At 39.7% G+C, this 24,403-nt stretch overlaps 1 protein-coding gene across 1 annotated transcript in view; it reads left to right on the top strand.

The window, feature by feature from the left end:
* Positions 1-22,339, top strand: part of ACAD11 (acyl-CoA dehydrogenase family member 11) — a 70,168-nt gene extending 47,829 nt beyond the window's left edge. The window contains 1 exon segment of the mRNA XM_057488370.1: positions 18,684-22,339. Coding sequence (XP_057344353.1) covers positions 18,684-18,917 — 234 coding nt within the window. The 3' untranslated portion in view covers positions 18,918-22,339.
* Positions 22,340-24,403: the final 2,064 nt, after the last annotated feature.

Genomic DNA, 24,403 nt, shown 5'->3' with positions numbered 1-24,403 from the left:
GGCAATGTGGACTTGTGTTCCCAAAGCAGATCTCCGGGGCCAAGTGTGCAGAGTTCCTGAGCACTGTCCCCTCCAGCTCCATTTATCTTTCTCCCACCTGTGGGCTGGGATGAGGGAAGAGCTTGGGTCCTGCTTGACCATGGCTCTGCCACTTTACCCTTTCCTATGTGCTCTTCTCTTCTTCACCAGGTGTAGGTGGGCTGTTCTTCAGGTTTGGTTATACTTGCTGTAGTTGCTCCCTTGGTGTGTGTGTGTAGGAGGAGGTTCCCACATTGTCTCCCTACTCCACCCTCTTTTTAACCCTCCTCTCTTATTTTCTCTTTGTTCTTTTCTCTTTTTCTTTTTCCTGTATTCCTGCATTAATTTGACATATTTAGAAATCCATTTTGAGTTCTCTATACTATTTCTGAGTGTATCTCTTTGTGTAGCTCTTTTGGTCGTTGTGCTATTATATATATATAGATGTATATTCCTATATGTATTTGTATATATGTATGTATCTTACCAGAATCTACTGATGTCACCAGTTTACATACAGTATAAAAACTTTACCTCACCCAACCTCCCCTATTTATGTGTCTTCAATATTTCTACATATATTTAGAACATCACATAGTGTAGTAATTTTTGCTTTAACCATCAAACATAATTCAGAAAATTCAAGAGAAGAAAAACCAATTGTATTTAGCTATGTTTTTTCTTACCATGTTCTTTCTCCCTACCTGATTTTTCAAGATTCCTCTTTTTTTTTTTTAGGAGAGCAAGGCAGTGGCTTTTATTTAGAGATAAAGCAAGAGTACAGAGCTCCTGGCTCAGACCAGGAGGGGAGAAGAGAGTCCCCCAAGATTCCTCTTTTATCTTTTCTGTTTAGAGAACTTAATTTATCTATTCTTTTAGGATCTAAAGGTGACAATTTTTCATTTTCCTTTATCTGAAAATGTTGATTTCTCCTTCATTCTTGAAGGATATGTTCATTGAATATAAGAGTCTGTGTTGAAAATTCTTTTAACACTTGAAAAATATCGTGCCACTTCTTTTTGGCATTACATCCATATTTCTTCTGTTCGATACAGTGTCATTCTTCTGACTGCTTTCAGGACTCCTTCTTTAGCTTTCAGAAGTTTAATTATAATGTGTTTTGGCCTCCATTTCTTTGATTTATTCTACTTGGTATTCATTCAACCTCTTGAGTCTCTGGATTATGTCTCTTGCCAAATTTAAATTTTTTTCAGCCATTATTTCTTCAAGTATTATTTTAGTCTTGCCCTTGCCCTCTTTTTCTTCTTCATGGTCTCTGGTGACATGTCTTTTAGATTTTTTTTGTCTACATGTCACTAAAATACTATCATTCTTAAATATTTTTCAGTCTGTTTTCTCTCTGTGGTTCAGACTGAGCAATTTTTCTTGTCCTATCTTCCAGTTCACTGATTTCATTCCTCTGTGTCCTCTGTTTTGCTGTTGAACCTAACCACTGAGACTTCTGTTTAAACAAGTATTACATTTTCAGCTATAACATATCCAACTAGTTCTTCTTATATCTCTATTTTTTTACTGAGGCTTTCTGTTTCCTCATTTCTGTTCCAATTATGCTCATATTTGCTCACTGAAGCATTTTTATCATAGTTGCTTTAAATCTCTGTCAGAAATTCTAATGTATATGTCATCTCAGTGTTGGCATCTGTTGACTTTTTTTCATTTGTTTTGAGATTTTCCTGGTTTTTGGTATGACAGATGATTTTTTATTAAAACCTGGGCATTTTCACATTATGTTATAAGATTCTGGGTCTTATTTAAACCTATTTTAGCTGGCTTTCTCTGATATCACTCTGTTAGAGGAAGGGGTTGCACCGCTGACAGGCAGAGACAGAGTCCAAATTGCACTCAGCTGCCATTGATAACTGAGGAGAGGGTGCATTCTTAGTGTCAGGTGGGATGGAAATCCAGGCTCCTCATGTGTTTCCTCTGAAACCCCAGGGGGGAGGGACCTTGCTACCGGCCTGGCTCCTTAGTTGGCATTTTCTGATACCACCCTGGCAGGGGCGTTGAGCTACCTCATTGTAGCACTGAAGAGGGTGGATGTCTACGCTGGCACAAGTAGGGGTGGGACCAGAGTCTCTCCCGTGGTGCTTGGCTTGGGTAAAGTGGTTATTCTCTAAAAGTTCCTTTAGCTAAGGAGATTAGTATTTTGTTGGGGATTTTTTTTATGTGTGTCTGTACTCATTGGAATTTCCAGGTGCTGGCTTTTTCAGCTCCAAGTCTGGGATAGATAAGGCAAAAGAAAACCCAAGGAACTTGCCATCTTGTTCTTCTGGTCTTAAAGTGCCTAGCCAGTCTTTCTTCTCTCACCTTTAAGATCTTTCTTTATAGTATAGGTAATATCCAGGCTTTTAGTTGTACTGAGCAAGAGGAATAGGGAAAAATACAATTATTCCACTTTCCTAGAAGTAGAAGTCACTGGAATTTTCTTAATCTATAAAGCACAATGCAGACCTCTCTAGGAAAAGCTGATTGGAGAAGGGGGCCTGGAGCTGAGGCTGAAGTGGTTTTAGGCCTTGGGACCCACACATTCAGCATGTGTGAATAGCACATAAATTTAACAACTTAGATGAAATGGACCAATTCCACAAAAGCCGAAAACTACCAAAACTCAGTCATGGTGAAATAGATAATCTGAATGGTTCTACAACTATAAAACAAGTTTCATTCATAGAGTAAATGCCCTGAAATAAAAAAAGAAATCTTCAGGTCTTGATGGTATCAATGGTAAATTCAACTAAAAAGTTAAAGAAGAAATGACAGCAATTTTACCAATTCTTCCAGAAAATAAAAGACAAGGAAGCACTTTCTAACTCATTTTATGAGGCAAGAATTACCCTAATCCAAAACTGGACATGAACAAACTACAGATTAATATAGATGGAGAAAGCTATTAGGAAATAAAACCCAGGAATATGTTTTAAAAAATTAGTGTACCACAACAAAATAGTCTATCCCAGGAATGCAAGGCTGACTCATATTCAAATATCAATATCAAGAAAATTAGTCATTGTAATCTACCATATAACAGCCTAAAAAAGAAAGACCTTGTCATCATATCAATTAATGCAGAAAAGCACTTAACAAAATTCAGCATCTGGAGGGGCGGAAGATGGCAGCGTGAGTAGAGCAGCGGAAATCTCCTCCCAAAACCACATATATCTATGAAAATATAACAAAGACAACCCTTCCTAGAATAAAGACCAGAGGACACAGGACAATATCCAGACCACATCCCCACCTGAGAGAACCCAGCGCCTCGCGAAGGGGGTAAGATACAAGCCCCGGCCCCGCGGGAGCCGAGCACCCCTCTCCCCCCAGCTCCCGGCGGGAGAAGAGCAGGCAGAGCGGGAGGGAGACGGAGCCCAGGACTGCCGAACACCCAGCCCCAGCCATCCGGGCCAGAGTGCAGGGCCCTCGATACTGGGAAAACAGGGCAGCAAGAACAGTGAGCAGGCACTGGAGGCTGGGCGACAGAGGACATAAGAAAAGCGCGCAACCATTTTTTTTTTTTTTTTTGCTTTTTTGCTGCTTTGTTTTGGCGAGCGCTTTTTGGAAGTCTTAAAGGGACAGGGACCCCAATACTAGGGAAACAGGGCAGAAAGACTGGTGAGCAGAGGCCTGAGGCTGGCACCGGAGAATAAAGAAAAACGAACGACCACCTTTTTTTTTTAATTAAAAAAAATTTTTTTTTTTTAATTAAAAAAAATTTTTTTTTTTCTTGTTTTTTTTTGTGGTCGTTGTTTTGTTTTGGCGGGTGCTTTTCGCAAGTCTTAAAGGGGCAGGGCGGGTCACTTAATACAGAGGTAGAGAATCCGGGATCTCTGGGCACCCTAACCCCTGGGCTGCAGGGAGCAGGGAGGCCCCTTACGGAGATAAATAGCCTCCCAGCAGCTCCTGCTCCAACGCGACTCCACCACTTTGGAGTAGCTGCCCGAGCCAGGCCACGCCCACAGCAACAGCGGAGATTAACTCCATAGCAGCCGGGCAGGAAGCAGAAACCCTGTCTGCGCGCAGCTGCCCAGCACAAGCCACTAGAGGTCGCTGTTCTCCCAGGAGAGGAGGGCCACAAAGCAACAAGAAAGGAAGTCCTTCCAGCCGTCACTCGTCCCAGCTCTGCAGACTATTCCTATCACCATGAAAAGGCAAAGCTACAGGCAGACAAAGATCACAGAGACAACACCAGAGAAGGAGACAGACCTAACCAGTCTTCCTGACAAAGAATTCAAAATAAGAATCATAAACATGCTGACAGAGATGCAGAGAAATACGCAAGAGAAATGGGATGAAGTCCGGAAAGAGATCACAGATGCCAGAAAGGAGATCGCAGAAATGAAACAAACTCTGGAAGGGTTTATAAGAAGAATGGATAGAATGCAAGAGGCCATTGATGGAATTGAAATCAGAGAACAGGAACACATAGAAGCTGACATAGAGAGAGACAAAAGGATCTCCAGGAATGAAACAATATTAAGAGAACTGTGTGACCAATCCAGAAGGAACAATATCCGTATTATAGGGGTCCCAGAAGAAGAAGAGAGAGGCAAAGAGATGGAAAGTATCTTAGAAGAAATAATTGCTGAAAACTTCCCCACACTGGGGGAGGAAGTAATCAAACAGACCACGGAAATACACAGAACCCCCAACAGAAAGGATCCAAGAAGGGCAACACCAAGACACATAATAATTAAAATGGCAAAGATCAAGGACAAGGAAAGAGTGTTAAAGGCAGCTAGAGAGAAAAAGGTCACCTATAAAGGGAAACCCATCAGGCTAACGTCAGGTTTCTCAACAGAAACCCTACAGGCCAGAAGAGAATGGCATGATATATTTAATACAATGAAACAGAAGGGCCTTGAACCAAGGATACTGTATCCAGCACGACTATCATTCAAATATGACGGTGGGATTAAACAATTCCCAGACAAACAAAAGCTGAGGGAATTTGCTTTCCACAAACCACCTCTACAGAACATCTTACAGGGACTGCTCTAGATGGGAGCACTCCTAGAAGGAGCTCAGCACAAAACACCCAACATATGAAGAATCGAGGAGGAGGAACAAGAAGGGAGAGAAGAAAAGAATCTCCAGACAGTGTATATAACAGCTCAATAAGCGAGCTAAGTTAGGCAGTAAGACACTAAAGAGGCTAACCTTGAACCTTTGGTAACCACGAATTTAAAGCCTGCAATGGCAATAAGTACATATCTTTCAATAGTCACCCTAAATGTTAATGGGTTGAATGCACCAATCAAAAGACACAGAGTAACAGAATGGATAAAAAAGCAAGACACATCTATATGCTGCTTACAAGAAACTCACCTCAAACCCAAAGACATATACAGACTAAAAGTCAAGGGATGGAAAAACATATTTCAAGCAAACAACAGTGAGAAGAAAGCAGGGGTTGCAGTACTAATATCAGACAAAATAGACTTCAAAACAAAGAAAGTAACAAGAGATAAAGAAGGACACTACATAATGATAAAGGGCTCAGTCAAACAAGAGGATATAACCATTCTAAATATATATGCACCCAACACAGGAGCACCAGCATATGTGAAACAAATACTAACAGAACTAAAGGGGGATATAGACTGCAATGCATTCATTCTAGGAGACTTCAACACACCACTCACCCCAAAGGATAGATCCACTGGGCAGAAATTAAGTAAGGACACGGAAGCACTGAACAACACAGTAGAGCAGATGGACCTAATAGACATCTATAGAACTCTACATCCAAAAACAGTGGGATATACATTCTTCTCAAGTGCACATGGAACATTCTCCAGAATAGACCACATACTAGGCCACAAAAAGAGCCTCAGAAAATTCCAAAAGATTGAAATCCTACCAACCAACTTTTCAGACCACAAAGGCATAAAACTAGAAATAAACTGTACAAAGAAAGCAAAGAGGCTCACAAACACATGGAGGCTTAACAACACGCTCCTAAATAATCAATGGATCAATGACCAAATCAAAATGGAGATCCAGCAATATATGGAAACAAATGACAACAACAACACTAAGCCCCAACTTCTGTGGGACGCAGCAAAAGCAGTCTTAAGAGGAAAGTATATAGCAATCCAAGCATATTTAAAAAAGGAAGAGCAATCCCAAATGAATGGTCTAATGTTACAATTATCGAAATTGGAAAAAGAAGAACAGATGAGGCCTAAGGTCAGCAGAAGGAGGGACATAATAAAGATCAGAGAAGAAATAAATAAAATTGAGAAGAATAAAACAATAGCAAAAATCAATGAAACCAAGAGCTGGTTCTTCGAGAAAATAAACAAAATAGATAAGCCTCTAGCCAGACTTATTAAGAAGAAAAGAGAGTCAACACAAATCAACAGTATCAGAAACGAGAAAGGAAAAATCACGACGGACCCCACGGAAATGCAAAGAATTATTGGAGAATACTATGAAAACCTATATGCTAACAAGCTGGGAAACCTAGGAGAAATGGACAACTTCCTAGAAAAATATAACCTTCCAAGATTGACCCAGGAAGAAACAGAAAATCTAAACAGACCAATTACCAGCAACGAAATTGAAGAGGTAATCAAAAAACTACCAAAGAACAAAACCCCCGGGCCAGATGGATTTACCTCGGAATTTTATCAGACATACAGGGAAGACATAATACCCATTCTCTTTAAAGTTTTCCAAAAAATAGAGGAGGAGGGGATACTCCCAAACTCATTCTATGAAGCTAACATCACCCTAATACCAAAACCAGGCAAAGACACCACCAAAAAAGAAAACTACAGACCAATATCCCTGATGAACGTAGATGCAAAAATACTCAACAAAATATTAGCAAACCGAATTCAAAAATACATCAAAAGGATCATACACTATGACCAAGTGGGATTCATTCCAGGGATGCAAGGATGGTACAACATTCGAAAGTCCATCAACATCATCCACCACATCAACAAAAAGAAAAGCAAAAACCACATGATCATCTCCATAGATGCTGAAAAAGCATTTGACAAAGTTCAACATCCATTCATGTTAAAAACTCTCAGCAAAATGGGAATAGAGGGCAAGTACCTCAACATAATAAAGGCCATCTATGATAAACCCACAGCCAACATTATATTGAACAGCGAGAAGCTGAAAGCATTTCCTCTGAGATCGGGAACTAGACAGGGATGCCCACTCTCGCCACTGTTATTTAACATAGTACTGGAGGTCCTAGCCACGGCAATCAGACAAAACAAAGAAATACAAGGAATCCAGATTGGTAAAGAAGAAGTTAAACTGTCACTATTTGCAGATGACATGATACTGTACATAAAAAACCCTAAAGACTCCACCCCAAAACTACTAGAACTGATATCGGAATACAGCAAAGTTGCAGGATACAAAATCAACACACAGAAATCTGTGGCTTTCCTATATACTAACAATGAACCAACAGAAAGAGAAATCAGGAAAACAACTCCATTCACAATTGCATCCAAAAAAATAAAATACCTAGGAATAAACCTAACCAAAGAAGTGAAAGACTTATACTCTGAAAACTACAAGTCACTCTTAAGAGAAATTAAAGGGGACACTAACAGATGGAAACTCATCCCATGCTCGTGGCTAGGAAGAATTAATATCGTCAAAATGGCCATCCTGCCCAAAGCAATATACAGATTTGATGCAATCCCTATGAAACTACCAGCAACATTCTTCAATGAACTGGAACAAATAATTCAAAAATTCATATGGAAACACCAAAGACCCCGAATAGCCAAAGCAATCCTGAGAAAGAAGAATAAAGTAGGGGGGATCTCACTCCCCAACTTCAAGCTCTACTATAAAGCCATAGTAATCAAGACAATTTGGTACTGGCACAAGAGCAGAGCCACAGACCAATGGAACAGACTAGAGAATCCAGACATTAACCCAGACATATATGGTCAATTAATATTTGATAAAGGAGCCATGGACATACAATGGGGAAATGACAGTCTCTTCAACAGGTGGTGCTGGCAAAACTGGACAGCTACATGTAGGAGAATGAAACTGGACCATTGTCTAACCCCATATACAAAAGTAAACTCAAAATGGATCAAAGACCTGAATGTAAGCCATGAAACCATCAAACTCTTGGAAGAAAACATAGGCACAAACCTCTTAGACATAAACATGAGTGACCTCTTCTTGAACATATCTCCCCGGGCAAGGAAAACAACAGCAAAAATGAGTAAGTGGGACTATATTAAGCTGAAAAGCTTCTGTACAGCAAAAGACACCATCAATAGAACAAGAAGGATCCCTACAGTATGGGAGAATATATTTGAAAATGACACATCCGATAAAGGCTTGACGTCCAGAATATATAAGGAGCTCTCACGCCTCAACAAACAAAAAACAAATAACCCAATTAAAAAATGGGCAGAGGAACTGAACAGACAGTTCTCCAAAAAAGAAATACAGATGGCCAACAGACACATGAAAAGATGCTCCACATCGCTAATTATCAGAGAAATGCAAATTAAAACTACAATGAGGTATCACCTCACACCAGTAAGGATGGCTGCCATCCAAAAGACAAACAACAACAAATGTTGGCGAGGCTGTGGAGAAAGGGGAACCCTCCTACACTGCTGGTGGGAATGTAAACTTGTTCAACCATTGTGGAAAGCAGTATGGAGGTACATCAAAATGCTCAAAACAGACTTACCATTTGACCCAGGAATTGCACTCCTAGGAATTTACCCTAAGAACGCAGCAATCAAGTTTGAGAAAGACAGATGCACCCCTATGTTTATTGCAGCACTATTTACAATAGCCAAGAATTGGAAGCAACCTAAATGTCCATCAATAGATGAATGGATAAAGAAGATGTGGTACATATACACAATGGAATACTACTCAGCTATAAGAAAAGGGCAAATCCAATCATTTGCAGCAACATGGATGGAGCTGGAGGGTATTATGCTCAGTGAAACAAGCCAAGCAGAGAAAGAGAAATACCAAATGATTTCACTTATCTGTGGAATATAAGAACAAAGGAAAAACTGAAGGAACAAAACAGCAGCAGAATCACAGAACTCAAGAATGGACTAACAGGTACCAAAGGGAAAGGGACTGGGGAGGATGGGTGGGTAGGGAGGGATAAGGGGGGGAGAAGTAGGGGGGTATTAAGATTAACATGCATGGGGGGGTAGGAGAAAAGGGAGGGCTGTACAACACAGAGAAGGCAAGTAGTGATTCTACAACATTTTGCTATGCTGATGGACAGTGACTGTAAAGGGGTTTATAGGGGAGACCTGGTATAGGGGAGAGCCTAGTAAACATAATATTCGTCATGTAAGTGTAGATTAGTGATAGCAAAAAAAAAAAAAAAAAAAAAAAAGGGCAGTTCCTGTGTGGTAACCTCCAACGAGTTCTACACAAGTGTATAAAGGGCATATAAAAGTGTAGGCAAAGGGTCTGTTTGTGTTTATACAGAGGATCAAAGCCTAATTGGGCTACCCCGAAAATGAACTAAGATATGATATGAAAAAGAACTTCCAACATCTGCACTCTCTGGAAGACTCATGCCAGAAGATGATCATCAAAAAACCCCAACAAAGATCCACGCACTGCTACAGCTGTAGATGCACTCATCCCACCAGTTCCTGGACTTGCCATGGGAATGAGGAAGGAGATATCTAAGCTGGCCTGTGCATACAGTAAAACAACAAAATTGGACTGGATCTATACTGTTGGAACTCAACCAAGAATTTGGAGAAGTGCAAATTGTAGCGCTCCAAAGTCTTACAACTACAAACTATTTACTGTTAAAAGAACACTGGGGATGTGAACATTCCCCAGGAATGGGTTGTTTTAATTTGTCTGATTTCTCTCAGACTGTTCAAGTTCAGTTGGACAATATCCACCATATCATAGATAAGTTTTCACAAATGCCTAAGGTGCCTAACTGGTTTTCTTGGTTTCACTGGAGATGGCTGGTAATTACAGATATGCTTTGGTTATGTAACTATACTCCTATTATGTTAATGTGTGTGTGCAATTTAAGTAGTAGCTTAAAACCTATACATGCTGAAGTTACTCTACAAGAAGATATATCAAAGAAATAATCAATCTTCCCATGTTTTCTTCCGCCTGCTACTTCTATAGCTTTTCTTCTTTCTTCCTAATTACAACCCTTAAATAGAATTCGTGCCTCATATCAAATTTACCGAGTATCATAATTCTTCCAAGTGGTAAAGATACCTCAAGACAAATACTGGGCATAGAAGCCACAGGGCATAAATATGCAAAGAAGTAAAAAGCTAACTTTTTCAAACAATAAGGCTTCTCTCTCACTTACCAACTTCACATTTCCCTGTATGGCCCCGGAAGATGACTGGTTAGCCAGAGACGGGTAAGATTCCTCAAGGGAGGAACAACCTAAGACAGGCACAGTCGCAGGGGGGCCATCAGGTGAGAAATTGGGGATCAACAGAGGTGAGGCTTAGAACCTCACCCCCCTGTTCTGAGAGAAATCTTCTGCATACGTGGATGTTTTATTGCCCTGGTCTAGCTTGGATTAACACATAGTCTACAGGCACACACCTGATCATCTACATGTGCTCTCTTACAACACTAAACTATGTTTTCTACCTTTATCTTGTATCTACCTACCACTTCAGCATTTTATTAAAAATAATAATAATAAAGAGAGAAATGTGGTATCCACATATAAATCAAGTATAAAAACCAAATGAGTATTCATATTTGAACTGACTGTTTAGAGTTCATAATGCATGAGCAAAACCGAAAGTTTCTGTGATGACTGCCCTTGTACTGTTCACTATGTAACTTATTCACTATGTAAGAATTTGTTCTACATGTAAAAACTTGTTTGTTATGCCTCAGAAGATTGGAGACTGACGAAAATTAGGCTTGGGGTGGATTAATGATTGTGCATTGAGCATTGACTCCCCTATACAGAATTTTATTGTCGTTAACAACCATTTGATCAATAAATATGAGAGATGCCCTCACAAAAAAAAAAAAAAAAAAAAAAGGACAGACTTCCAATGGTAAAATAAATTAGTAACCGGGATGTAATGTATAGCATAAGGAATATAGTCAAGATATTGTAACAGCCTGGTAGGGTGATAGCTGGAACCTAGAATTATGTATATAAATGTTCTACCACTGTGTTGTACACTTGAAACTCATGTAATGTAATACTGTGTGTCAACTACCCTTCAATAAAAAATAATTATTAAAAGAAAAAAAAAAAAATTCAGCATCTACTCATGAAAAAAACAGTCAGCAAACTAGGAACTGAAAAAGATTTATTCAACCTGATGCAGAACATCTAAAAACTTCTACAGCTAACATCATACTTAATGATGAAATACTAAGTGGTTTTCCGCCAAGACTGGGAACAAAACAAGGATATTTACTCTCACCACTCCCATTAATCATCATGGAGGAAGTCCTAGGCAATACAGCAAGACAAGAAAAAGTGCATAGAGTTAGGGAGAAGAGAAATAAAACTGTCTATATTCACATACGTGATTGTTAGAAAATCCTTAGGAATCTACCAAACAAAACAACGCTCCTAGAATAAGTAAGAGTTTATCAAAGCCACAGAATATATGGTCAACACATACTATTGTATTGTTAATACTATTTACAATAGGCAAAAAAAGAAAATAGGTACAGATCTAACACATACAGCATCCACCTGCTAAAAATTACAAAAGTGATGTATCAAAGGAAATCTGAATATAGAGAAATACTGTGTTCATGGACTGGAAGACTAAAAAGTAAAGACAGCAAAAAACTGTCCTCAAATTGATTGGTAGATTTAATTTAATTCCAATAGAAATCCCAGCAGGACATTTTTGTAGATATGGGCAAGTTGATTCTAAAATTTATATGGAAGTGCAAAGGAACTAAAATAACCAAAAAACTTGAAAAAGACGAACAAAGTTGGAGGAATCACACAACCTGATCTGAAGACTTACCATAAACCAGGAGAGTCAGGACAGTGGACAATCAAGAGAGTGTGGTATTAGCAAAGGGAAAAACAAACAGGTCTCTGGAATAGAACAGAGTCCAGATATCACGTAGAAACCTGGGTCAATAGATCATATAGGTGCAAAGACAGTTCAGTGGAGAAAGGTTAGTCAATACAGAAAAGGTACTGGGACAATTAGGTACAGGCAAAAGAATGAACTTTGACCTAAACCTCCCACCTCCCACAAAATTTAACTCCAAATGGATCAGAGGTCTAAATATAAAAGACAAAACTAAGACTTTTAGAAGAAAAATCTTAATGACCTGGGATTAAGCAAAATATCCTAGACATGAGCCAAAAATCACTATCTATAAAAGAAAAAAATTGACAAATTGGATTTCATTAATCATGTCTGCTCTGTAAAAGTCACTGTTAAGAGAATAAAAAAAGCTAAGAATGTTTTACTTGGTAGATTCCTAACTGGGAATATTTGCAAATTGCCTATCTGGTAAATTATTGGTTTTCTTTAATAAAGAATTATTTAAACCCAATAGTAAGAAAACAACCCAATTTTTTTTTGGTATCATTAAATTACAATTACATGAGTAACATTATATTTACTAGACTCCCCCCTTCACCAGGTCCCCCCAACAAACCCCATTACAGTCACTGTCCATCAGCGTAGTAAGATGCTGTAGTCACTACTTGTCTTCTCTGTGTTGCACAGCCCTCCCCATGCCCCCCCACATTATACATGCTAATCTTAATGACCCCTTTCTTTTTTCCCCCCAACAAACCAATTTTTAAATAGATATGTCACCAAAGAGAACATATAAATGGCAAATAAACATATTAAGAGGTGATCAACAACATCAGCCATTAGGGAAATAACTACTTACCATGAGATATCTCTTCATGTTAAAATGGCTACTTAAAAAATAAATAAATAAATAAAGTGCTAATGGTTTGGAGAGTAACTGAAACTCATAACATAGCTGCTGGGAATGTGCAGTGGCTCTGGAAAACTGAGAGCTTCTTATAAGCATTTACCATATGACTTAGTAATTCCACTCCTTGTATCTTCTTTACAAAATAAAAAAGTATGTTCATACAAAAACTGGTAGGCAGGGGAAACAGGGGAAGATGGTGGAGAAGGAGGATCCTGAGCTCACCTCCTCCCAAGGACACACTAAGGCCACAACTACACATAGTGCAGCTCCAAGAATGACTGAAAGACTACCAGAATAGCTCTTCCACAGCTAAAGATATAAAGAAAGAGTCACATCAAGAAGGGTAGAAGGGGCAGAGATGCAGTCAGGAACCAGATCCCTGGTGCGGTGAGCCACAGCAGGCATGGAGTTCCTCCCTGAGGAGCAAGAGGTTCAAGCCCCACATCGGGCACTCCTACCCTGGGGATCAGCAGCAGGAAGACAGGCCCCTGGCTTTGAATATCAACAGGCCTAATCCCAGGAGAGCTGGAGGGCTATCAGAAACAGAGACTGCTCCTAAAGGACACAGTGTGTGCACACGGAGTCACTCACTCAGACCCAGCACAGAAGCAGCAGTTTGAAAAGCATCTGGGTTATATGTGAAGATTTACTGAGTAACTTTAGGGAATGTGCCAGAGAGACAGGTATCTGTAGGAACTTTCTCCAGGAATTAAAGTGCCACTTTTTTTTTTTTGCCTTCTTTCAGCCTAGCTGGCCTAACACTAGCAGGTTCCAGTTCTGACATTCTCCATCTACCTTACTAGCACCTCTTAACCCACAATGGCATCTCCCTACAGACCCACTTGCCTAACCTTCCCAAAACAACAGGTACCCCAGCAGGTGCCCCTCCAAAGCAACCCCTACCCCAGGAAGGGGAGGTGGTTGCCTCACCCACAAGAATACCCAAAACAGTTGTAGCCAGGCCTCACAGCCATCCACACTGGGAGCTAACTCACCAGCACATGCAAAGCAGCTCCGGTTGGGCCTATCAGCCAGCCATGCTAGGGGCAAGCCCTGCCTATCAGTGTACCCACAGTCATCATAGCCAGTCATTGCAGCCAGCCCCACCTATCAGTATGCCTGCAGTAGTCATGGCCCGGTCACAACATGAGGGTATACAAAGCCCACCTTGGAGCACCTGGTTCTGGTAATGACGGGGGATTGTGCCACTGGGCCACACAGGATGACTTCTAAATATGGCTACTTAACTACCTTCAAGACTGGGAGAGATTGCACTTTTGCTAAATTCATAGAAACAAACACAGAAAGTCAAACAAAGGAGATAAACGAATTAGATCTAAAAGAAGTAACAAGACAAAACTTCAGGAAAACTAAATTAAATGGAGTTAAGCAATCTGATAGAGAGTACAAAGTAGTGGTTATAAAGATGCTCACCTCACTTTGAAAAAGAGTGGGTGAACTCAGGAAGGACTTCAACAAAAAGAGAAAATATCAGAAAGAACCAAGCAGGATTGAGGTATACAGTAAATGAAATGAAAAATGCACTAGAGGGAATCAACAGCAGATTAGAGGAGGCAGAATGGATCAGCAATTTAGAAGACAGTAATGTAAAGCACTCAAGCCGGGCAGCAGAAAGAAAAAGAAGTGAGAGGTAAAGGGACTTCTGGGACAGCATCAAACACACTAATATTCACATTACAGGAATCTCAGAGAGGAGAGAGAGAAAGTGATGGAAAACAAATTTGAAGGTATAATAGCTGGAAAATTCCCTAATCTGGGAAGGGAAACACATATCCAGGTCCAGGAACCACTGAGAGCCCCAAACAAGATGAACACAAAGGGATGCACACCAAGACATAGTAATTAAAATGGCAAAAATTAAAGGTAAAGAGAGAATCCTAAAAGTAGCAAGAGAAAAGTAAACAGTTACATACAAAGGAGATCTCATAAGGCTATCAGCTTATTTTTCAGTAGAACCTTTACAGTCCAGAAGGGAGTGACGTGATATATTCAAAGTGCTAAAAGGAGAAAAAGCTACAACCAAGAATATTCTACCCAGCAGGGTTATCATTCAGAATTGAAGGAAATATAAAGAGCTTCTCAGATAAACATAAGTTAAAGGAATTCACCACCACTAAACCAGCTTTACAAAAAATGTTAAAGGGACTTCCTTAAATAAATAAGAAAAAGCCATAACTAGACATAAGAAAATTATGAAAGAAAAAATTTCATGGGTGGAATTACACATATAATAAAGGTAGTAGTAGATGAAACACTTATAAAGCTGGTATGAAGGTTAAAAGACAAAAGTAGTAAAATCAATTACATCTACAAAAATTAGGTAACGGACACAAAAAATAAAGAGGTGTAAAATACTCCATCAAATAAATAAACTGTAGAGGAAGGAGTAAAAATGTAATGCTTTTAGAATGTGTTCAAATTGGCACACATTCAACTTAAAGGAAACTTAAGATAACTGTAAACCAAAAACCTGTAATAGAAACACAAAAGAGAAAGAGAAAGAAATCCAAGCATAAAAAATTTTAAAGTCATCAAATCACAAGGGAAGAGAACAAGAGAAGAAAGAAAAAGAAGTACAAAAACAAGAAAACAATGGCAATAAGTACAGTAACTATCAGGAACTTAAATGTAAATGGACTAAATGCTCCAATCAAAAGACATAGGGTGACTAAATGGGTAAAAAACAAACTCATCTTTATGCTGCCTATAAGAGACTCACTTCAAACCAAAAGACACATACATACTGAAAGTGAAGGGATGGAAAAAGACATTCCACGCAAATGGAAACCATAAAAAAGCTGGATAGCTATATTTATATGGAACAAAATAGACTGTAACAAGAGACAAAGAAGGGCATTACATAAAGAGATCTATCCAACAAGAGGGCATAACAACTGTAAATACCTATGCACCCAAGATAGAAGCTCCTAAACATAGAAAGCAAATATTAACATACATAGAGAGAAATTGACAGTAACATAATAATAGTAGGGGACTTTAATACCCCATTTATATCAATGGTTAAATCATCCAGACAGAAAACAAGGAAACAGTGGCTTTGAATGATGTATTAGACCAGATGGATTTAACAAACATATACAGAACATTCTATTCTTAACAAACACATAGAAAAACAGCAGAATACAATTCTTTTCAAGGGCACATGGAATGTTAGGCCAAAAAACTAGTCTCAATAAATTCAAGAGGACTGAAATCATATCAAGCATCCTTTCCAACCACAACAGTGTGAAACTAGAAGTAATTACAAAAAAAACTGGGAAAAAAAAAACATGGAGAGTAAAAAACATGCTAGTAACCAATCAATCAATGGGTCAATGAAGAAATCAAAGAGGAAATCAAAATATATCTTGAGAGAAATGAAAATGGAGACACAATATTCCAAAATCTTTGGGACGTGGTAAAAGCAGTTCAAAAGAGAAATTTATAGCAATACAGACCTACTTCAAGAAACAAAATTTTCAAACAATCAAACCTTAACACCTAAAGGAACTGGAAAAAGAAGAATAAATGTACCCCAAGGTTAGTGAAAGGAAGGAAATAATAAAGATCAGAAAAGAAATAAATTATAACTAAAAAAAAAGAAAAAGAAATAACATCAAATGAAACTGAGAGCTGGTTCTTTGAAAAAAATAAACCAACTTTTCTGCTCCCACACCATTCCCACAAACACAGGCCAGGCTCTGCTGTTGGATTCTGCATAGTTTCAATAAACTGCTGACAAGGCCTTGGAGGTGAAGGTCTTGCTGGGCGTAATCTCTCCTGTGTTAGGAATTAACTTGCTTGAGTTTCTGTAGCGTCTCTAAATAAATCAAACTCTGAAACTGAATAGGCCCGTAAGTGAATTTCACTTCCTCCTGGAAACAATACAGACTTTGTCCCGCATCAGTTGATGCATAAATGACCACGATGAGTACAATGCTGAGCTGAGGGCTGTGGGAGAAAAATAGAAGTTCCCTGCTTTTAAGGAGCTTAGTCTAGTAGCTAGAGAAGTAAGACGTTGGGAGAAAAAGTTAACAGTACAAGCATCAATTGAGGGGGGCCTAGAGAGTTATAAAGGTGACAGCAGCAGAGCCGAGCCTACTAGGTCGGAAGGCTTGTGGAGCGTGTGCCCCCCTGGGAAGCGCCTTCCAGGGGAGAGCGGGCGCTGGAGACCAAGCACCCGGGTGCGGAAAAGTGTGAACACTGTCTATGAAGAAGCCGTTTTTAGATGCGATGACTTGTATGTACTGTCATTAAAAGACAGGGCTTACGTGGGTTGCTACAGAGGTTGGTACTGCATCTATTCAGGGCTAAGCTAGGGGCCTTGGAACAGAACCACCATCCGCGGATAATCACGTAGTACCCTGCACACAGCCTGGCCAGGAGGGGCTGAAATCCAGCCAAGCTCTGCTTCTCTGCACCGTGGTGCCAGGCTTTTGCGCCCAGCAAGGGGCATCTTATCTCCACCGGGCTGTGTATCAGGAGGGCTGCATGCAAACAGAAGGGCCCCTTTTTGTGAGTGCTTCTTAGCAGGAGTGGCTCTTTCTAAGCACACGGAGGTGCCAGCAGCGCAGCGAGGGCTCTGCCTCTGCGTTGTGATCTGACCCTGCACAAAATTCAGTACATGTATGAATGAATGCTGAGAGGGCTTATTATAAGTTCCACACACACTGAAAGAGGGACTCTCAAGTGGATTTCTGTCCGATGCTTCTGAAGAATAGGGCTGATGTGTGTGTTTTGGGGTGGAGAGAAAAGGCAGAGACATGCTCTAAGGCTCCTTAATGGTTCTAAGATTCTTTGAGTCCATAGCTAAACCTGATGCTAAATTTAAATAAAAGCCTTTATTTTAAACCAAAAAAAAGAAAAAAGAAAAAAGAAAAAAAGAAATGAAGTCATCAAGAAAAAGAGGACTCAAATAAAATAAGAAATGAAAGAAAAGTTACACCTACACCAAAGAAATACGAAGTGTTATGAGAGTGCTACAAAAAATAAACACCAACAAAGTGAAGTAAGTCACAGAAAGACAAGTACCATGTAGTTTCACTTATATGTGGAATTTAAAAGCAAAACAAGTATGCAAACAAAATAGAAACAAACTCATAAATACAAAGAGCAAACTGGTGGTTGTCAGAGGGGATGGGGGTAGGAGATGGGTATTTTGATTGTGGTTACACCAATCTATACAGGTTTTAAAGTTCATGAACTGTTCACCAAAGAAAATGATCATTTTTACTAAATAAATAACAACACAAGATAAGATTACTAGATGACCCCCACATTGAAATTGTCCTGGAGATTATCGAGATTGTCTATAAGCAGGTCCACCACCACGCATCTATCCGGGTCTCAGTGAGACTGTGCCATCAACGTGCAGCAGGGCCGGTGAGGGGACTTTTGGCAGTAAGGCAGTGCTCAGTTCAGCCATCTTGACTTCAGACACTAAGATACCAAAATAAAGAACTGAGCATAAAAAATTTCTTCCCCAAATCTGCCAATGTTAACTGCAGCAGTCCAAAAGTTTGTGGTGGCTGGTGTATATCAACTGATTTAACTTTTCCATCTAAAAATATGTAAGAATAAGGCTTGGGAACAGTCCTTGACCTCAAGAGTATTTTCACTGAAGCACAAAGGCTGTGTTACATGCAGACATCAGTCACCAGCTGATCTCCACCTCCTTCTCGCTGCCCTTTGCTCCCCTGCAGGAGGTCATGGCTCCCTGGATTGCCGAAAGCCGCTTTGCCATTGAGGAGATCTGCCTGTTGACCCTGAAAGCTGCCCACAGCCTGGACACTCTGGGTCCTAAGAAAGAGGTGGGGCCGCTTGGACCATCGTCTGCCAAACCACCTCCAGTTTCTCCCACCCACTGGGCATGTCAACTTTCATGGTGCCTTAACGGCACTCAGAATATTGGAAGCTTTCATGTGATGTTGGTTTAAAGGTTATAAATGTTATGTCCCAGGTAGCTCTCCTTTGATTGTTAGCTTTAGGGAATGGTTTTCAGGATGCGGAATATCTTCAGCATTTTAAAGATGCAGCACAGGGAGGAGGAAAATCCTAGACTTTATACAGATTTGGGATTGTATCCAGTATGTCGCTTTCTGCTAGCCTTGTGACCTTGGGCAAACCAGCCCTTCTGCCTGAGTCTAGGGTTCTAGTAAAGAGTGATCACGATGACAGAGAATATACAGTGCTATACTGCCACATACTAATAGTTCATACAGGGCCTCTCTGTCCTGGCCTTCTTATGTTTCTGGCTTATGTGGAATAAGAATATGATTGTTTATTAAAAGCTAATAAAATTGCCCTAAGAAAACCGATTAGTGAAGACTAATCAATTTTATGTTCTCTGAAGTGATCGGTGTGATTCATCAGCTGCCTGAGATCCTTTTGGAAACACGGCAAGTTATAAATAAATGAATACAATGTGATTTGGCAGAGCTCTCTCTTTCCAGAAGGGCTGTACTGACTGAAATATGGCTATTAGCCTCGCAGCGGATCTGCTGGCTTTCATCAAAGATCCTGTTTCAGTAGAGAATGCACGTGGGAAAGTTCCCTTGTTTCATTTCACAAAGAAAATACAAATTATATTAAATTTTGCCACAATGTTTATTGTCTAAGACAGGAAAATTCTTTTTAAATCTTGCTTATATGGATTGCAGTAATTAAAGTGACTGCCCGTCCTACTGTCAGCACAGTCATTGATCAGGCCACCCAAGTGTGTGGAGGGGCAGGTGTTTCCCAGGATTACCCTCTGGCTAACATGTGAGTGGGTGCCATTTAATAACCTTTTACATTTGATAGGCTTGGAGTTAAAAAGCTGTAGCTGCCATGACACTAATTGTTTAAGAAGAAAATAAAGATACTAACTTAAAGTATAATTGAGGGTTAAATAAAGTAATATAGGTACTTTAATATAGAGCTCTGTACCAATATATAGTTGCTTTTATGAACACCATTATCGTTTCACTCAATTATGTTAACTTTTACACTGGGGACACACTGGGGCTCCTGGGCTATGGAGAAACAGCGTGGGGGTTCACCCTGAAACAGGAAGGAGAGGACGGGAGCAGAGACAGCCAACGGGAGCCCAGAGCCAGGCTGCGGTATGTCCCGAGCACAGCTCACCACCTCTGGAGGGAGGCCTGGCCGTTGGCAGTAGTGTATGCCGGTGGCCACCTCCTGCCCACATTCTGGTTGCTGGAGTCAAGAAGGAACCCTCTCTGCTGTCCATCACCACACAGGCATGGGACCACCTTCTCTGCCACCCTGGATTTAGGAGTCTGAAGCCCCACCGATTTGCCCCGATCAATTTTTAGCTTTAAGAAAGAATTAAATATGTGGTACTGTATAGTTCTAGTATGTAAGTATTACATATTTATACTTCACTGCTTGTGGCTTACCTAAATTCCTCTTAGTTCTAGCAACTTCTAGTAGTCTACAGCAAAGCAAGACTGAGATTAAGCCCACTGCACTGTGCCCTTTCAGATTCTGCTTCCCTAGGTGGGAACTTTAAGTGGCATCTCACAAGCCCTTGGGTGTCCTTTCCTTGACTTTCACTGTGCTTTTTCTTATCAATGCCTTGGCAAGATTTAAAAAATTAATAGTCCTGGCTTCGAATCACAGAGACTGACGTTAAAGTATCAAGTCTCTCTGTGGTAACTCCCACATCCCTGCCCTTTTGTTTGTCCAGGTAGGCCTAATTTGAACTCTGTGCTTGGCAGATGGGCCTGATGAAGTCCACCTCTAAGTGATGAAGAATGGAGCTTCAGGACCAAGCTGGAGGCTTGAGTAGGGAGGCCACACCATCTCGGCTTTGGACAGACGTCATGGGTTCCAGAAATATGAATGTCAGTTCTGTTTTTTGCAGTATGAGAACAGAATTACTCTCTTGGTAAAGATTTGAGCATCTATTTTGATCAGTAGGTTTTATAATTTCAAGGGTCACACAGGTTTAAGATAAGTATGAACTTCTATAGCTATTGTCATTCAGTCTAATACCTGAGTGTTTTACATTTATTTTTTAAACACTCAACTTCTGAAGAGTTCATGTAAATTGGAGAGCTAAACCAGGGGCATAAAAATATTTTCACTTTTTGTTCTCAGGAATTGTTCATTTGAATAAATATGCAAGGAATAGGTAATCATTACTTTGTAAGAAATATAGTGGGATGTCCTTTTTAACACTGGTTTGAGGGGTTGGTTTAACTTTGTAGTAATGGCTTCGCTGGAGAAAGATGCATGACTTATGTGGTCATTTCAGAATTCGTATCAGTATAAGCCTCTTCCTAATTCAATAGGAAGCACTTACACATGAAATCTGAATGTAGTTTAAAGTTTACTAGAAAGCATGACATATAATATGAAAACACAATTAAGAAAATTTTGGATTATTTACAATATGTTGATGAGAATAGTAGATAGTTTAAACTACAAGAAAGTTATTCAGTTTTGAGAGAATACTAAGGATAGTCTGCTTGAATGCCATCCTGTTAGTAGTGATGCCGGGGTCTTGTTCATGGAGTCGAAGAATGAACTTCACAAACACTCAAGGTGGGAGAGCAAGGCAGAGAATTTTATTTAGAGATAGAGTGAGAGGACAGAGCTCCCGGCTCAGGCCAGGAGGGGACAAGAGAGTCCCGGTTGGTGCGTTGCCTAGGGGTTTTATAGACAGTTGAGAGACAAAGGGCTAGGGATGTACACCTGCTAAGTGGTCCCAAAATGTTTATCTTTGAAGAGACTTTACATTTCTTAGTCTTCCTGGTTATTTACAAGAATTTTACTGCTCTGATTTCCACCCAGGATAGCAGCTTCCTGGTCTGGGAGCATATCACTCAAGGCAGCCTGCTTTGCTCCCAAGGTGGGCTGAGTTATTGTCTGTTTGTTAAAGAGTATGTTAAGAAACTTACTTTTTAACAAATTGCATTTTAAAGGACAATCTAATTTTCAAGATGAAATCCTTCCTGTTTTTACTAGGTTGTTTTGGGCTTGCTTGCTATATTGCCCAGGTTGCAAATTATTTGTTTAGAGCTGGAGGAAGAAAAGCAGCACCTGGGTAAATCAGAAAAACAAGCTGGGCCCCACAGCAGGCTAAAGCAAATCCCACAATGGATATCTTGCTTTGTTTTTTTCCGGAGACCCTCACCCTACTTTGCCTAAGCCCATGGTCCCTGTCTCAGTAGCAGCACCCCAAGCAAACAGCCTTGTGTCTCTTTGAGTCAGTGCTGTCCCGTATAGCAGCCACTGGCCACATGCAACTCTTGAGCACTTGAACTGTGGCTAGTGCAGCTAAGGCACTGAGTTTTCTTTAGTTTTAAAAATTTAAATTTAAATATCGATTCTTAACTCAGTTACTGGAAAACTTTTTTAAGTATGCTTAGCATAACTTGAGTATGTGATTTGACTTTTTCAAATTTAAGTTTTTTTTTTTCATCCATGTTGTAGCATTCCTGTTCCTGCCTGTGTAGTATTCCATCACATGGGTATTCCACCTCATTTTTTCTTTTTTTAAATAATTATTTTTTATTGAAGGGTAGTTGACGCACAGTATTACATTACATTAGTTTCAACTGTACAACACAGTGGTAAAACATTTATATACATAATTCTAGGTTCCAGCTATCACCCTACCAAGCTGCAACAATATCTTGACTATATTCCTTATGCTATACATTACATCCCGGTTACTTATTTATTTTACCATTGGAAGTCTGTCCTTTTTTTTTTTTTTTTTTTTTTTTGTGAGGGCATCTCTCATATTTATTGATCAAATGGTTGTTAACGACAATAAAATTCTGTATAGGGGAGTCAATGCTCAATGCACAATCATTAATCCACCCCAAGCCTAATTTTCGTCAGTCTCCAATCGTCTGAGGCATAACAAACAAGTTCTTACATGTAGAACAAATTCTTACATAATGAATAAGTTACATAGTGAACAGTACAAGGGCAGTCATCACAGAAACTTTCGGTTTTGCTCATGCATTATGAACTCTAAACAGTCAGTTCAAATATGAATACTCATTTGGTTTTTATACTTGATTTATATGTGGATACCACATTTCTCTCTTTATTATTATTATTTTTAATAAAATGCTGAAGTGGTAGGTAGATACAAGATAAAGGTAGAAAACATAGTTTAGTGTTGTAAGAGAGCACATGTAGATGATCAGGTGTGTGCCTGTAGACTATGTGTTAATCCAAGCTAGACCAGGGCAATAAAACATCCACGTATGCAGAAGATTTCTCTCAGAACAGGGGGGGTGAGGTTCTAAGCCTCACCTCTGTTGAGCTCCAAGTTCTCACCTGATGGCCCCCCTGCGACTGTGCCTGTCTTAGGTTGTTCCTCCCTTGAGGAATCTTACCCGTCTCTGGCTAACCAGTCATCTTCCGGGGCCATACAGGGAAACGTGAAGTTGGTAAGTGAGAGGGAAGCCTTATTGTTTGAAAAGGTTAGCTTTTTACTTCTTTGCATATTTATGCCCTGTGGCTTCTATGCCCAGCATTTGTCTTGAGGTATCTTTACCACTTGGAAGAATTATGATACTCGGTAAATTTGATATGAGGCACGAATTCTATTTAAGGGTTGTAATTAGGAAGGAAGAAGAAAAGCTATAGAAGTAGCAGGCGGAAGAAAACATGGGAAGATTGATTATTTCTTTGACATAACTTCTGGTAGAGAACTTCAGCATGTATAGGTTTTAAGCTACTACTTAAATTGCGCACACACATTAACATAATAGGAGTATAGTTACATAACCAAAGCATATCTGTAATTACCAGCCATCTCCAGTGAAACCAAGAAAACCAGTTAGGCACCTTAGGCATTTGTGAAAACTTATCTATGATATGGTGGATATTGTCCAACTGAACTTGAACAGTCTGAGAGAAATCAGACAAATTAAAACAACCCATTCCTGGGGACTGTTCACATGCCATATGTTCTTTTAACAGTAAATAGTCTGTAGTTGTAAGACTTTGGAGCGCTACAATTTGCACTTCTCCAAATTCTTGGTTGAGTTCCAACAGTATAGATCCAGTTAAATTTGTTGTTTTACTGTATGCACAGGCCAGCTTAGATATCTCCTTCCTCATTCCCATGGCAAGTCCAGGAGCTGGTGGGATGAGTGCATCTACAGCTGTAGCAGTGCGTGGATCTTTGTTGGGGTTTTTTTTTTTTTTTTTAAATAATTATTTTTTATTGAAGGGTAGTTGACACACAGTATTACATTACATGAGTTTCAAGTGTACAACACAGTGGTAGAACATTTATATACATAATTCTAGGTTCCAGCTATCACCCTACCAGGCTGTTACAATATCTTGACTATATTCCTTATGCTATACATTACATCCCGGTTACTAATTTATTTTACCATTGGAAGTCTGTCCTTTTTTTTTTTTTTTTTTTTTTTTTGTGAGGGCA

The sequence above is a fragment of the Manis pentadactyla genome, chromosome 1, assembly GCF_030020395.1.
Source record: "Manis pentadactyla isolate mManPen7 chromosome 1, mManPen7.hap1, whole genome shotgun sequence".
In the NCBI taxonomy this organism is placed as follows: domain Eukaryota; kingdom Metazoa; phylum Chordata; class Mammalia; order Pholidota; family Manidae; genus Manis; species Manis pentadactyla.
The sequence above is the reverse complement of the archived record's forward strand: the minus strand, read 5'-3'. Positions and strand labels throughout refer to the sequence as shown.